Below are 15,677 nucleotides of genomic sequence, written 5' to 3' on the forward strand. Positions count from 1 at the left end.
AAAGAACTTTAACTCAAGAACTCTCAACAACATCATGGTGAAGATTCCAAGTAGGGTCTAACCATAACTACCAGTGGGTCCTTTGAGTTTCATTAAAAAAAAAGAAGAAAAAAAAACAGTTGAAATGGGTTATAGTAGCAAGCATCATCATCCTCAACGAACCTTTTAATAATAATAATCTTGACCAACAACTAATGTAAAAATAATATTTTCATAAACATCTCACCGATTAAAACTGAATATAAAATATAAAGCTGAAATGCTGAATCCTCATAGTTCATGTGAGTGCTTTTTGATTGTAGCAGAGGGAAAAGCAAAAGCATTAAGCATGTGGTCCGGCATAAATGAGTGCTTTGTCTCTCCATGGTTTCTTCTTACTTCCTTCAAAAACTAAAATTATTTTGAGTGCCATGTGATCTAATCCACCTTCATTCCACTAAACAAAACAATTACCCAACTTGTCTTTTTGACTTTGGGTTTCTCTTTTTTTCCCTTTCGATGTCTCTTTTCTTGTGTTGTCTTCAAGGCTGATGGAAGATGATGATTTTCAGAGAAAAATTTGAACTTTAATTAATCAAGAATTATTAATTAAAAAAAGAAAACGTGGAAATGAAGTTAGGTGAAATCGGGTTGTAATGGGCCGGGCCAAAAAGCCCAAGTCAGCGGGATTCCAGTCATCTCGGTCTACTTTTCTCACTAACAGAGATAATAATAATAATAATGGTGGTAATCAAAGCTCACATAGGTCATAGGTAGATGAAGAGAGAGAGAGAGAGAGATAATAATAATAATGGTGGTAATCAAAGCTCAGATAGGTCATAGGTAGAAGAAGAGAGAGAGAGAGAGAGAGAGATTAAGATTGTTGAATGAGAATAAAAAAACAATATTTTGGTTGCTGGATAAAATTACTTGCTTTCATGGAAAGAGAGTAAAGACTCATAAAAATATAAATAAAAAGAGAGGAGGGGATTTTAGTTTGGTGATGGTGTTAGCCATATCAGGCGTCAACAAGGATCAGGACTTAACCGTAATTTTACTGTTGATGCTCATGCTCACCACTGGAAACGGTGGAAAATGGATCACGTTCGCCCAAGGTAGCGGTACCGGTACCGGAGGAGGAGGCGGAGGTTTCTGGTATTCGGCTGCTCCTACTTCCAATGTCGGAATAGCCATCGCCGTGACGGCCATGGCCGGTCTTGCCTTGGCCGCCACCGTCTTATACTCTCATAGGTAACAAAAACACAAAAATTAATCCAAAATTAGAAATTTGTGGAAAGCAAACGAATCTAGATATTGTTGCCTTGTTAGTTGTTAATTTTACGTAGTAGTTAAATGTTAACTGAACATAAACCATTAATGAGAGCCCTACGGAGAAGTCACACGTCTTCTTCTTCGTCACCGTCATCATCTTCAAATCCCTCTTCATCACAGTCATCGTCTTCGTGGATTCATCTGCGATCGGTTCTATTAGTAGTTGCTTCTTCATCATCGTCATCATCATCATCTTCCTCACCAGTTACCACTGATCGGTGAGTTTCCATTCTTGTCTACTTCTTCTTTCCTGTTTTATTTTTACAAATAAAATTAATTTATCGTTCCGACTTTCCTTTCTATTCTGTGCTAAAACTAGAAAACAAAAATACTCTTTTTGCGGTTTTTGAGATTTGGTCCCCAGATCCGATCTGAAAGCACTCGACATTTATCACTGTTTAGGTTTCTCTTTCTAGGTTCTTAACCTGTTCATTGCTTTATGATATCATATTTATATTGCTTGGAAATCTAGTCTTCAGCCTTCATTTAGAAATGCCGTAGGAGATTCTAATAACTGTAGTGTCTTTTCTTTAGCTTTCCTCCTGTTAGCTTTTTGAGTTGAAGATGAATTTTTTGGGTTTGAATTGCAGGATACGATTTAGATGTCTACTGTGATGTGTTGATAGTGTTTCAAAAAGCCCTGAATTCTGCTCCTTAGCCTCTTGGATACATAGATTAGCACAGTAGCACTCAGTTATTTTTTCCTTTCTGATCATGATGATGTTAGTACTAGTCAAAATGATTGAGCTTCTTTTGGTTAGTGTGAAAGTTGTGATTTGATTTGTTCTTTTGTTCGTGTTGTTGTGCGTAGGGTGCAATTACTCTCACCAGTTGATTATTTGCTCATTTCGACTATCCTCTTCCATGCTCACAGTTGTTAGTGTTGATGAGTTGAGAGTGTTGGTTCTTCCCGTTTGCTTTTGTTTTGTTTGCACATCTCAATGTATATGGAAAGAAGCTTGTGCTTTATCTTTTATTTTCTTTCTGTTATGAATTTCTCCAAAATTTCACTTGTCTAATGTGTATATGTGCATTGCCCATCGAAGCTTCCATTTTTTGTTCTGCATTGTTTTTCCAATTATAATTGTTATTTTCCATTCCCTTTTATGAAGATATTTATTTGTTTTGTTTCTTCTTTTTCAGGGGCACTCTTAAATCACCATGGTCACGTAGGAGAAGAAAACATGCGCTTCTCGCCAAACAATGGAAGATCTTATTTACACCAGATGGAAGACTTATTGAAGGTGGTCTCAAGTTTCTGAAGAAAGTCCGTAGTGGGGTATGTTATTAAAAAGTTGATCAGACTCACACGTCGATTTATTCAGTCCATATGATTTTCAATTGTGACCACTCTGTTTTTATCATTCTCTCTCATATTGTTGTGAGTATTCATTCTTCATTCTACAATGCAGGGTGTTGATCCAAGTATTAGAGCGGAGGTTTGGCCATTCCTTCTTGGAGTGTAATAATCTTCTTTCATGTTTAAGCTTATGTATTCTTTTTAACATTAATCATGCATGTGATACATTTATTAGTTTGATTTAGGTATAATTTTCTCTCTCTAAAGAACTTGTTTCAAATTTTTTAATAGCCTTCAGGTTAATGTGGTCCTCTAAAATTCTTGATACGTGGCACTTTGTCTAGAATGTGTGGCTTGTTATGTCCTCTTACCTTGATTCCAGTTTATTGATGTCTTCCATGATTGCATCCTTTTCCTACCCTTGTTCCAGTTTATTGATATTAACTATGATCATATTGTCTTCTCTGGTCGTCCTCTTCTAATTGCATCTAGGTGCTTTTAAATACTTATCATAGCCCCAATGTTTTTGGCTTTGGCAGGAAATTTGAGCAAATAGCTCTTTTTCTTATGAACTATAATCCTCTCAGGTGGGGTAGATTAGAGAATTATCTTGTTCTGTAAACTTTTGCATCATATTTGATATTTGTGGATATCTTTTTCTTTCTACGCATGCCCCTCGAGGTATTTCGTATTCATAATTATAAATATTCTTACTCCCTTAAAGATATTTGTTGCCTGCATTAGGAAATCATGCCATTGATTGTGCTTCGTTGTTATTTTACTGAGACTGAGTCAGAAAAAGTCCTTGTTATTCTAGTTTGGTTCTACTGAAATATGCCCACCTGCATTGTAGCTCCTCTACACGGGCTTTCTCAATTCTAGTTCCTTTCTCCAATTTCATGTTTTTTTTCCTTAAATGGAAGATGAATTTTTGGTACAGGATTCAACTGTGTTTCTGGTTATCTGCTTGAGAAAATCTTTTCCTCTGCATTAAATAGCATATGTTTTGCTTATTAAGTATTTCTTAATATCATAATATTCTTTATTTATTTATTTTATTTTTTTATTAACAGATATGAGTTAAACAGTTCCAAGGAAGAAAGAGATTCTCTTAGCACAAAGAACAGGTATAGTTATCAAGTCAATTAGCCTCTTTCTGCATACATTTTTATATAAATATCGGTCCTGTTAATTGGTGGAACAGACTGTTGCTCTACTTGATTGCTTCTCCCACCTCTCCTTTTCGCCCGTTCTAATACTTCTTATCATCCTTTTGATTTCCATTTGCACCTTGTTCCTTTAGCTAAGTTATATATCTAACTTATCAGTTGTGCATGATACAGAAAAGAATATGAGAGCTTGCGGAAAGAGTGCCGTAAAATACATCGATGCAGCTTGAAAAGTTCTAAGTTGAAGGAAACTGCAGGAAATAGCAGTAACGAGGGCAGTGGTGATTTCAGTCAAGTTCTTGATTCTCCTGGCTTTGAAGATGTGGCAAGTCCCAGGAGGTCTGTTTCCTCCGAGGGAGGAAGTCCGGCAGCTGAGGATCTATACCCCCCTTCATATGATGAGACCCCTCGGTGCTCTGGCTTATTAGTGGAAGGAGAAGGTGATAAGAGTGTAGTTACCTGTGAAGATGCATCTGCGGGTGATACTGAATCTACTGATTCTGACTCATCTGAAGAAAATGAAAATGTACCTCTACTTTCTACGGAAGAAGCTGGAGGAAGTGAAGTTCTTAATGAGAATGCGAAGGAAAATTCAAAGGAGACCAACAGTGAGTCCAAATCCCACACAGATGAAGATTTTGTCACATGGCAGAGAATCATTCGGCTTGATGCTTTGAGGGCAAATGATGAATGGATCGTGTATACACCATCTCAAGCTGCAGTGTCAGAAATTAAGGCACAACGTCTTGCCCAGGCTGTTGGCTTAAAGGATTATGATCATCTGGAACCATGCAGAATTTATCATGCTGCTCGCCTGGTTGCTATACTTGAGGCCTATGCACTATATGATCCTGAGATTGGTTATTGCCAAGGGATGAGTGATCTACTGTCACCAATTGCATCAGTTATGGAGGAGGACCATGAAGCTTTCTGGTGCTTTGTGGGTTTCATGAAAAAGGCTAGGCATAATTTCCGGCTTGATGAAGTTGGAATAAGAAGGCAATTGAGTATTGTTTCCAAGATAATCAAGGGCAAGGATATTCATCTCTACCGGCACTTGGAGAAGCTTGAAGCAGAAGATTGCTTCTTTGTGTATAGAATGGTGGTGGTTCTTTTTAGAAGGGAGTTGACTTTTGAGCAGACACTTTGTCTGTGGGAAGTGATGTGGGCAGACCAGGCAGCCATTCGAGCTGGGATTGCAAAGTCGGCTTGGGGGAGGATGAGGCTAAGAGCCCCTCCCACTGATGATCTGTTGCTTTACGCAATTGCAGCCGGTGTATTACAAAGGAGGAAGCTGATCATAGAGAAGTATAGCAGCATGGATGAGATCATGAGAGAGTGCAACAGCATGGCTGGACATCTGGATGTTTGGAAGCTTCTAGATGATGCTCATGATTTGGTGGTCACCTTGCATAACAAGATTGAGGAAACCCTATAATATTTATTGACTGCCTTTTCCTTGCTCTTCACTGCTTCCTTCTTTTCTTTTCTTTCCTTTTTTTTTTTTTATATGTTTTTGTTGCACCAACTGCTGATCCCTTTCGATCCCTTTTAAACTAAGGGATCTTCAGTTCACATTATTACACTCTGCTTGACACAATCATTTGATAGGCAATTCCTGTGCTGAGTAAATTATGAGAATTATATGATGTATTGCCCGCGCTCAGGACTCATTTGAGTGAAGAGGCATCACTGCAAAATTAGTGATTTAGAACCTTCAGGTTTTTGGCTTAATTATTTCTTTTCAACCCATTGCTCTTTTGTGTGCACTGTTGGCGTACTATTTCTTTTCTTTCTGTTTTCTGGGTCGAAGAGTTTCTATAAGCAACATCGTGTAGCACATTTGGCAGGTCTTAAAGTTAAAAAAGACATTTTAAATCAGAATTATTTTATTTAAACTGCAGGGAAATTCCCTCAATAGTCAATACTATTCCTTAATCTTAAGTTTGATTTATCTGATCAATAATTTTAAAATCTCGTAATAGTTGAGGGGTGTGTGTGTGTGTGCAAGTAAGCTTGGCCATTACTTTCAGGGTCCAGGTTCGTGCAAGCAGCCCAGTGTAAAATGAAAAATAAAAAAAGTTTAGAAGATGTATCAAAAAAAATCCTCAAGTAGCATAACTGATTAGTATACCAATATAGTGGTGGAGTGAGGAAGTAATTCTGGCTTTTACTTGCATATAAAGGGTCCACGTGTCCAGTAAATAAAATATTAAAACCACATTCTTTTGTTTAATTTTCAATTGTCTTCAGTTAAGCTGTACGTTTTCCACTGATAACAGATCTCTACCTCTCTCTCTTTTCCCATCGCCCTCTCTGATCTCGCTCAATGTCTAACAATCCTGACGAACCTCAATTACAAAACGGCGACGCACCAGCACCGGAACCAGCAACAACACCCGAGCCAGATGCAGATCCGAAGGTGGAGGTGACGGAAGAGACCTCGATCCACCCTCCGTCCACCGAACAAACGCCTCAAAAAGAACTGCAAAAGGACGAAGGGAGCCGAACTTTCACGATGAGAGAGTTGCTCACTGAATTGAAAAGCGAAGACGGTGCAGATAGCATCAACGAAGCCAGCGCCAGGTCTGTGTTTTCTTTGTTGATTCTCTGTTTGGGTTTGTTTATATAAAAATTCACAGTGATATTTATAGCAATGTGAATACGAAGTCGTTGGAATACTGGTATTCTTCAGTTGAATCAAGTTCGGTATAACTGTTGAGCTGTTAAAATTACGAGCTTTAAAATTTCATCGGTATAGCATTTGTCTGCCGTTTCTTTTTTCAGTAAATTGATGTTAATTTTACATGGAACATTAACTCCTGCCTAAGTCATTGCGTCAGAATTTAATTTTTCTACCCCGGTGCCTTGGATATAGTTGTAATTGATTAAAAGTATGTTGGTAGTATTATGAAATGTCATTAGTAATATTCTTCGCATTACTTTTAGTGCTTTTTAACTTTAGTGTGTATTTACATTACTAAATCTTCAGTATTTGTTCATTTTGTGACTCTAAATCGCTTCAGTCAAGGAAATACGCCGCACCAATACACGGAGCAAAACAATGCTGCAATGGAATTGATCAATAGTGTCACAGGTGTCGATGAAGAGGGTCGATCACGCCAGCGGATTCTTACATTTGCTGCTAAGAGGTACTTTGATTTTATTAGGTGGCTCTTGCTTATTGGCCTGGCTGATAATGAGTTCTGTTGAAGTTTACGCTTTTCCTTCCAATGAAACAAAATTTCAAGTCGTTTGTGTTTTTAGTATCACATTAATTTGCTGTTATAAAGTCTTGCTTTTTCGAAATTATAATGTCTGCCTTAATTTTGTAGGTATGCCAGTGCCATAGAGAGAAACCCAGAAGATTATGATGCATTATACAATTGGGCATTGGTTCTTCAGGTCAGAGATTTTCTCTGATTGGAAATATATTGAATCTTTCATTCCCTTGTTCTTCTTAAATCTCAACCATATGGCCTTTTATTTTATTTTTTATTTTTTTTATTTTTTTGTGGTTTTATCTGACTAAGGTCTCCTGCAACTTTTGTATGAATGTGGCGTTATTAAAAAGTGCTTGTAATGTGACTCTGAATTGGTTTACTCTACCAAAACACTATTTGTGGCATGAATGGGATTAAAACAGTTTTACAGGGCACTCAGAGAAAAACTATGTTAAATTTGTGAACTATTTCCTTCATTATTGTGTTCCACATTGTCTCTACGTTATGACAAACAGCATGTATGCATAATATTGCCACATGATTGTTGTTTGGCTTGCAGGAAAGTGCCGATAATGTTAGTCCAGATTCTACTTCACCCTCTAAAGATGCTTTGCTGGAGGAGGCTTGTAAAAAGTATGATGAAGCTACTCGTCTTTGCCCTACGCTTCATGATGTATGTATGAAATTTCATATCCTAGATAATATTATTGGATTTTTTAAATCAGTAATCTGAAGAGTGTGGTTCTTCAAGGATAGCAATTGCCTACAACTTAAACAAAATGGCATTGGATGTTTATATATCTCTGTTATCAATCATTCTGACTTATGAACACATGTATCCATTTAATCTGCGGTTGCTTAGAATAAGCAAACATTTTACTACAAGCTGTTCTGACTGTCTTGTTAATGAAATAATATTGGATAATAAACATTGTTTATGGTAGCTGTTAAAAGACTATTTCACATTTTTTATCGCTTGTATAGTATTTCTCTCATTGCTTATATGCCTTTATAATTGTAAGATGGTCACCCTTAAAAGTTCTACCCTTACGATATTATCTAGGGTTGTGTGTTTGCTTGTGTGTTATATATGTGTTTGTACAATATTTTGTTGATAATCATCTCTGCTGATATTGTGTTATTGTTTACCTGATAGGCTTTCTACAATTGGGCAATAGCAATTTCTGATCGAGCAAAAATGCGGGGCCGTACTAAGGAGGCTGAAGAACTGTGGAAGCAGGTTTAATCATACAATTTCTTTACTATGGTCAATCTTTTGAAAAATAAACTCGTATCTAGAATTTTGGTTGTTGCTTGTGTCACGCTGATCATATGCTGCCACATAAATGATTATGATATCTGCAATATTTTGATGTTGTGAATATAAAACCATTTTTCTTCTGTATGCATGCACCACTATGTAGAGTAGATGACCTTTATGACATTTAAGGAGTCAATGATTCTGTGCTGGAAACCAGTATTTTGTCAGTTCCCAACATACACACATGCAGGCCCAGACTGCACAAAAATTCACATATGAACATATTCTTTTACCTTGTTGATCTTTTTACTTTCCTTGATCTTTAGATTTCACTCTCCTGTTCTTTTCTCTTAAAAGAATCGCATTCAAAGTGAAGTGTTTATTTTTATGTGTTTTGCAGGCAACAAAAAACTATGAGAAAGCCGTCCAACTCAACTGGAACAGTCCCCAGGTATGTCTGAAGAAATTGTTGTGTAATTATATCATTTTTATTTTGACTCCCAGAATCATTTAAAGCTATACTTTCTTCTCTTCCTTTATGGTGTGCTTAATATGATTCTTTTTGACTCCATGTAAATTCTGTTTCAGGCTCTTAATAATTGGGGTCTTGCTTTACAGGTAGGTTTTGTGACGTCAATGTTGTTCCTAAAAGAAACTTTGTTTCACTTTGTGTTTTCTTTTGTTAATCATAATCCTTATTACTTTTTTTGGTGTGTAGTCAAGCTCGAACATTTGATTTGATTTCTTTAATTTGCATTTTTTAGGAACTCAGTGCAATTGTTCCTGCACGAGAAAAGCAAACAATTGTGAGAACGGCAATTAGTAAGGTACAAAAGTCATTTGGAGACATCAGAGTGCTTGGATGAATATTAGGAACAAGAAGCAAAGTAATTTGGCATCTGATATATCCTAGTAGCAAGCTATTCTCCTATCTTATATTCTTATGATGCCTTTCCTTGTCTTTGATTGCAGTTCCGGGCAGCAATACAATTGCAATTTGACTTCCATCGAGCAATATACAACCTTGGGACTGTCTTGGTCAGTTTGTTTTTTATCCTTCCTTATTTGAATAGCATGTTCATATTTGTTAACTTTAACTTGGCTGTTAACTATTATTGAAACACTTCATTGTTATGTTATCTTGTGCCTTTCAAGTGAGCTTTAAATCCTGATTTCGCATTGTTCCAATATGCAGTATGGATTAGCAGAGGACACATTAAGAACTGGAGCAGCAAATCCTAAAGACGTTTCCCCTAATGAGTTGTATAGTCAATCAGCCATCTACATTGCTGCCGCCCATGCTTTAAAACCAAGTTACTCAGTAAGTACCACATATTTGTGCTTCTTAATATTTTCCTTCAGATACCGTCTTAGACCAAATAGGTTTTTTTGAGATAGACTACGGGTATCTCTTTCCATTTTGTTGCCAATTTGAACTTTTATCACATACACGGCTGTTCAATATCTGTCTTATCCATGGAAACACAATCTTCAGTGGTCTATTTGGAAGGTTACTATAACTGCCATATGACCTGGTCAAGTCCAGTCTTTTTACTCTCTTTCTCTCTCGTCTTAAATTTCTTTACTGCCGGGGATGAGAGGATTCTTTAGCAACTTGAGGAACTATGAACTTATTTTTCTTTTTCTGCCCTTCTCATAATATCAATGCATAATATGTTTCTATTGTTCTTATCTTTTTCACTTCCCAATAGATAAGTTTTTATTTTCTTTTTACAGGTTTACAGCAGTGCCTTGCGGCTTGTGCGTTCCATGGTCAGTATTTTTTTTCCTTCACAGTGTTTTTCGTATTATCCCAGCCTCAAAAATGCATTTTAACTTTATGTTTATCTGTGGTGCCATATATCGTTTTGGAGACAAACAGTCATTAATTTGATCTCTAGCGTTTATTGTGATCAGGTCAATGTTTCTTTTAGGACCTTTCAGTACTAAGCTTGATCACATCCTCAGCCAAATTAAATATATTTGTGTGTTTTGCATTGTACCATAACCTTAACCTTTGAGGCTTCACTGCGAGTTTACTTCAGTGCACCTAAAAAAATTTGTGTGCAATCTTGTTGGGGTTTCATTCATTTTGTCAAGATAAAAAAAAAAAATGGGATTACTAATTTTGGGTCACGTTGGGTTCAGTCAACGCGTCTATGAATTTTAAATGAGTCATTCAGTTTAAAAGTTCTGATAGCCTTCTGTTTTCAACAGCTACCTTTACCTTATCTGAAAATTGGATATTTGACGGCACCACCTGCGGGGAGCGTAGTGGCACCTCATAGTGATTGGAAAAGATCACAGTTTGTTTTGAATCAGGAAGGGCTTCAACAGGTACATTTTGATTTGTTCACTCTATTGTGCATAGCAAGATGGTTGTTTATGTGAATACAATGTGTCCATGTTTTTTTGTCTTTGAGACAATTGGTGTGGAATTGGATGAAGACCACATAAACAAATCCATTTCTTTCCTCTTTTTATTTTTTATTTCTTTCTAAAATTTATCTTTCTGCTCGTGCAGATTAGCAAAACTGAGCAAAAGCAAGTTTCCCGAAGCCTGTCTGGCATGTCAGGAGATTTTAGTCCGGACAGAAGGACTATCAGAATTGAAGTTCCTGATATGGTTTCTGTATCAGCTTGTGCTGATCTGACTTTACCGCCTGGTGCAGGCCTCTGCATTGACACAATTCATGGACCAGTTTTCATGGTAAGTACAGTTGATTTTTTCTTCGAAACTACTATTTTGAAGACTCAATGAGATTCATGTGTGCATCCCAACTTCCTAAGCCCTAGCTTGATAAATTCTGCTTATTGATCCTTAGGTTGCTGACTCGTGGGAGTCCCTAGATGGATGGCTTGATGCGATCCGTCTAGTTTACACAATCTATGCTCGAGGTAAGGCTGATGTTCTGGCAGGTATTATATCTAGCTGATTATGTATGTTTGTTGATTGTATCACAGTGGAGACAATTTTCCCCAGGCACTTGATAATTTATTAATGAGATTTAGTTATGGAAATAAATATTTTGTATATTATAATTTTTTTGGACGGAGAATGTTGTTCAAATTTGAGTGATTATATCATGCCAGATTTTTTTATTTTTATTTTGTAGAACTGTATAATGTTGAGAAATTCTAAATATGTTGCAATTATACCGTACCTTTGTTTACAATTTTTAATGTGCAGAGCGGCACACAGGTTCAATTATTTATTTCAGGTAAATGATAATGAGTTGATTTGATATTGTGAAAAGATATGGTCTCGAATTTAGTAAACTTAAAGGAGCTGGCTGTGTTTTGGACCTCATTGTGACAGATGCATTGAGCGTTACAACCCATGGATAAAACAAAAAAGAAAACCGTAATTGCTAAAACTCTCAATTTATTTAATAAATTACGATCTAGAGGGCATCAACAATGTGCATTTTTATCTTAGTATTTCTTGTTGGATGTATTTCTGAACTTAGGATGATTGGCTACGTTTGCCCTTTGGTCATCAGGCTCCTTTAGGAATGAGGACCCGAAAATTTCATGCAGATAGGAGGATTTATTTTGGCCAAAGCAAGTATTGAGGCAGGGAGAGTCCAGAGGCCTTCCCCACAAATTAATCCTGAAGCAACAGCAGGAACCATTAACTCTGCCCTCTTGGTATCCAATTTGTGCCACGCATACACAACCAAACTCCCAACACACATATCAATTGCAAAGTATGCTCCCACCAGAAATGGCACCGCCATTACCATTGGAAGCGGCATCCATTTCCCAATCTTTTGTGGTAAAGCATCTCTCGCCACGTTCACTGCCACTGCAAAAGTAAAGAAGCCATAGCAGAGCTGTAAGCAGTGTTGGGGCAGCGCTGAGAAGCCTTGAACGCCAATAATTCCCATGTTTCTGTATATCAAGGCGTAAGGAGCTTTGAATTCTCCATGGGGATTTCCCACATCAAATGCCTTGTAGAACAGAAAGAAACTGAGAGGAGCCGTCACACACCCTATGGCTGTGCCAATTGCTTGGCTCAGAAACATTGCTCTCGGTGAGGTGAGAGTGTAATGGGCTGTTTTAAAATCTTGCATAAGAATGCAAGCAACTGAAACAACAGATTTAATGAGACCACAACCAACAAGCCCTGCCACCAATCCGTCCTCTTTTCCAGAAACTGCAGCAAGAACAAACAGTGCCACTTTCCCATAATTATACGCCATGTTTATGTCGGTGAGACCAGCGCCATAAGCATTACAGAAGGCCAGAGAAGGAGCAAGAATGTAGGCTATGACAACATAATACCACTTGAGTTGAGGGAACATAATTGGGATCACAATTGTGGATAAGACGGAGAAGATTAGGTATCCAACAACTCCTATCCACATTGGAATAGTTTCTCTCAGAAACACTTCATTCTGTTTAAGATCTTCATGGGACTTCTGCTGTTCATCATCAGCTGAAACTAGAACAAGAATTTACGTTGGTTAAGAAATTTAGAGGAAAAAAAAAAATAAATAAAACATCAGAAAATTATGATCCAAGGCTGCTGAATTGACCTGCATTGAGATTCTTCTTCTTTAATCGGCCATAAAGATTGAGGATTGTGACAATCAGTATCTTGAGGAAATTATAGAGCCCATCTCCTAGAATGAGAGCAACCGATAGAAAAACTTTGTAGCCATACAAGCTCTTCATGTCGCTTTCTTGTAAACTCACGGCGAACCAACGCCCTTTAAGCTGATTGATAAGTGGCCACATTATTCCATAAGAAAGAACAGCTCCAAGAAGCAGAGACAAGTTCACTAAATGGGAACAAATCATCCCTGCTCCCACGTAAGTCATACTGAAATCAAAATAGAATCTGCAAAACAAAATCCGGAAACAGTTTTGTTTTTAATTAATTACTTGCAGTGTTTTTCTTTCCCATATATTTATATATAGCAGGAACGGAGACATTCATACGTTTGTTTAAAGGCTTGCAGTCCAAAAGTAGGAAACTTTTTAAATCCACAATCTTCAGAACGGCTGTAAAACCACTGGAAACATCCCCACAAGAAGCTGATTGAGAAATACTTCATGAATCCACGAACTTGGTTCCTGCAACAAATTTTGTTTTTTTTTTTAATTAATTAGTTAAGAATCATTTTTCTCTGACCATAAGAAATGAGAAGGGTCATTGTCGATGTGTAGTACTTAGCCATTTTATCTCCCTGGCTATGAAACCCATTAATGAGAACTGCAGTTGCCAGGCCACTTGGATAGGTCAACTTGAGGTCCACTATCATAATCTGTAGAATTATGAAAACCCCACGAATAATTCAGCTCCTCTGTCAGGATAAATTATATAAATTTACCTAATAAATAGTTTTCCATAATGGGATAAAGTTCCCTATAAAATCCGAAGTGTGCTAGTTGACTTGCTCTGATTCATTTTTAATAATATTTAGTTGATAAAGGCACAGCAAAAAGATAGAAAATCACCATTACTGTTTCCAAATAAAGAAGTCTCCATATATAATAGTTGAAAAGTGAAAGCACTAGTGCCATATTTCATTATAGAAGTTGAGAAGAAGTAGATATATAGATAGATATACCTTCCTGAGAGGGATTAAGACAAAAAGGCCAATAAAGCAAACAACAAAAAGATAGCCAGTCATCCAACCAAATGCAGGTTCCTTGATAGCTCTTGGAGAGTTCCCTGGAGTGTTCACACCTGATAACTCATACGTCTTCTTGTTTAATCCCAAAAGATATGAAGCAAACCCACCTATGTTCAGCACAACCCACAAAAAGTAATGTTAAAAAAATGTATATAAAAAAGAATTAAAGTGAATGAATCCTTAAATAAATAAAAAAGACCACACACCTCCAACAGAAATGCTGTAACATGCAACTGCACATGTTTGTATCATAGTATTCTCTTGGCGAGTGAAGGGTCTTGATACATAGCCAGCCTTGTGAAGAACTTTTGTCCATGTTCGGATAAACACGAAGGCAAGAAGCGCAGCAGAGACGTTGAGATTAGGAACCAAACCTGTTGTGAGGTTTAGCTTCATGGCTATCACACTGTACATGATTCCAATCAAAATGCTCACAATGAGTCCCCGTATTGAGATTTGTTGTGTCCATGGTTGAAGTCTCTTTGACCCATCAGATTCCTGCTGCGTATCTTCAAAGTTCTCTCCTTCAATCTCTCTCTTTTCTTTCTCTTGTTCCGTATTCATGGCTGCTTTGATCAGCTTAATTATCTGCTGGTAAATATTACCAGATGGAGTATGAGAAAGAAAGAAAGAAAAAAAACGAACTTCATATCAAGTAAATGAAATTATAAGATTAGAATATCCATGCAAGTATTGTCTCACCTTGATTTCTGTTACTTGTGTATCTGCTTCTGATCTTTTAACTTTAAATAGATGAACTAACAATCAATGCACAGTTAGTGCACAAAACACAGCTCAGCAGAATCAACGACTCATATATGGGTTCTAGATATCATCTTCAATCCAACCACTGGCCTGATTAAATTTGTTCATTACTCATTTTATCAAAGAAAATCCCCCCTATGACCTAACCCTGTAAATATCTTGGCTATATATAATATATTTTAATTCCAGATGAATTTACTGTACTGTGTGTAGTGCAAATAAAATAAGATTTGTCCTACAAAAGAAGTTGGTATTGGTATAAAATACTTGATATGACCATATTTATAATTATAACAATCATAACCATGAACGGCCTACAAATTCAAAGTCATTGGCCTGACTAATTAATGAGCTGACCTGAATAGTTTTCAGTTATCACTGACCTCCCTCTCTTTTTTTCTCATCCATTGAGGTGGTTACGATAGTATTGTCAGTGGGCAAGATTCCCTTTCTCTTCAAGTGGACTTCTTTCTTTTCATTTTTTCTCTTTTTAAAATTTACTTTTCATCCCTTTTGGTCTGATCTTCAAGTGGCGTAAACTCAAAAACCTGTAAGCGGAGGCTGTGGGACAGTCACCTATTGAGTAGAAAATGATAGCATATGGAAACAACAAATCACATATTCAAGACTGTAATCGGCCATATAAGTCAGTGATCTCTACTTGTCAATTTACTAGGCGTGCAAGGAAAAGTCTCGTTGGTATATTTTTTACCATATATTGTAGTCAACAATATGGATTGGATAGAACTCACCTTCAAAAACCACTCAAGAGAGAGGACAGTCCAACTATATACATTATATGAGTATATTAAATTGATGACGTGAGACACATATAATTTTTAACATTTATAATACGATGCTGTAGTTATAAATAGGCACACATTCTGCTGAGAAAAGAGAAGAATATGGACTTGGGTAGAACCTGGATTGAGTAGAGCTCGCCTTCAAAAACCGGCTCAACTATGTATATATACCATATAATAGGATGCTGTATTTATTTAT

General features: G+C 36.9%; 3 protein-coding genes across 5 annotated transcripts; 2 read left to right on the top strand and 1 right to left on the bottom strand.

Annotated features, from left to right (window-relative positions):
• The first annotated feature begins 750 nt into the window (after positions 1-750).
• LOC116120888 (GTPase-activating protein gyp7-like) lies at positions 751-5,532 on the top strand. Of its 2 annotated transcripts, none has more exons than XM_031406861.1 (5): positions 751-1,230; positions 2,455-2,590; positions 2,724-2,773; positions 3,685-3,738; positions 3,955-5,532. In XM_031406861.1, the coding sequence occupies exons 1-5, from the start codon at positions 983-985 to the stop codon at positions 5,216-5,218; spliced, it is 1,752 nt and encodes a 583-aa protein (XP_031262721.1). In that variant the 5' UTR covers positions 751-982; the 3' UTR covers positions 5,219-5,532. The 2 variants fall into 2 exon arrangements, with proteins under 2 accessions (XP_031262721.1, XP_031262722.1); XM_031406862.1 differs by having other exon boundaries at positions 1,088-1,529.
• Positions 5,533-6,058: 526 nt separating this feature from the next.
• On the top strand, positions 6,059-11,371 carry LOC116120878 (protein HLB1). The gene is made up of 14 exons (XM_031406846.1): positions 6,059-6,366; positions 6,807-6,932; positions 7,116-7,185; positions 7,564-7,677; positions 8,161-8,244; positions 8,666-8,716; positions 8,854-8,883; positions 9,030-9,092; positions 9,238-9,303; positions 9,461-9,586; positions 10,003-10,038; positions 10,483-10,602; positions 10,790-10,975; positions 11,091-11,371. Exons 1-14 carry the CDS (start codon positions 6,110-6,112, stop codon positions 11,199-11,201), a joined length of 1,440 nt encoding a protein of 479 aa, XP_031262706.1. The 5' UTR covers positions 6,059-6,109; the 3' UTR covers positions 11,202-11,371.
• Positions 11,372-11,610: 239 nt separating this feature from the next.
• On the bottom strand, positions 11,611-14,978 carry LOC116120879 (metal-nicotianamine transporter YSL1). Of its 2 annotated transcripts, none has more exons than XM_031406848.1 (7): positions 14,613-14,978; positions 14,117-14,502; positions 13,845-14,017; positions 13,444-13,538; positions 13,213-13,347; positions 12,807-13,111; positions 11,611-12,706 (listed from the first exon to the last, which is right to left on the bottom strand). In XM_031406848.1, the coding sequence occupies exons 2-7, from the start codon at positions 14,472-14,474 to the stop codon at positions 11,775-11,777; spliced, it is 1,998 nt and encodes a 665-aa protein (XP_031262708.1). In that variant the 5' UTR covers positions 14,475-14,502; positions 14,613-14,978; the 3' UTR covers positions 11,611-11,774. The 2 variants fall into 2 exon arrangements, with proteins under 2 accessions (XP_031262708.1, XP_031262707.1); XM_031406847.1 differs by having other exon boundaries at positions 11,611-12,712.
• Positions 14,979-15,677: the final 699 nt, after the last annotated feature.

Source organism: Pistacia vera, unplaced genomic scaffold (genome assembly GCF_008641045.1).
Source record: "Pistacia vera cultivar Batoury unplaced genomic scaffold, PisVer_v2 Contig95, whole genome shotgun sequence".
NCBI lineage: Eukaryota > Viridiplantae > Streptophyta > Magnoliopsida > Sapindales > Anacardiaceae > Pistacia > Pistacia vera.

Bases quoted from the DNA above. Each gene is read 5' to 3' on its own strand.
- LOC116120878 (XM_031406846.1), top strand. From the start codon at position 6,110: ATGTCTAACAATCCTGACGAACCTCAATTACAAAACGGCGACGCACCA. The intron at 10,039-10,482 runs GTCAGTATTTTT...TGTTTTCAACAG, and splicing joins TGCGGCTTGTGCGTTCCATG to CTACCTTTACCTTATCTGAA. The intron at 10,976-11,090 runs GTAAGTACAGTT...ATTGATCCTTAG, and splicing joins TTCATGGACCAGTTTTCATG to GTTGCTGACTCGTGGGAGTC.
- LOC116120888 (XM_031406861.1), top strand. From the start codon at position 983: ATGGTGTTAGCCATATCAGGCGTCAACAAGGATCAGGACTTAACCGTA. The intron at 2,591-2,723 runs GTATGTTATTAA...TCTACAATGCAG, and splicing joins TGAAGAAAGTCCGTAGTGGG to GGTGTTGATCCAAGTATTAG. The intron at 3,739-3,954 runs GTATAGTTATCA...TGCATGATACAG, and splicing joins TCTCTTAGCACAAAGAACAG to AAAAGAATATGAGAGCTTGC.
- LOC116120879 (XM_031406847.1), bottom strand. From the start codon at position 14,474: ATGAATACGGAACAAGAGAAAGAAAAGAGAGAGATTGAAGGAGAGAAC. The intron at 14,018-14,116 runs GTGTGTGGTCTT...TGCTGAACATAG, and splicing joins TTACAGCATTTCTGTTGGAG to GTGGGTTTGCTTCATATCTT. The intron at 13,348-13,443 runs GTACTACACATC...AATTTGTTGCAG, and splicing joins CAGGGAGATAAAATGGCTAA to GAACCAAGTTCGTGGATTCA.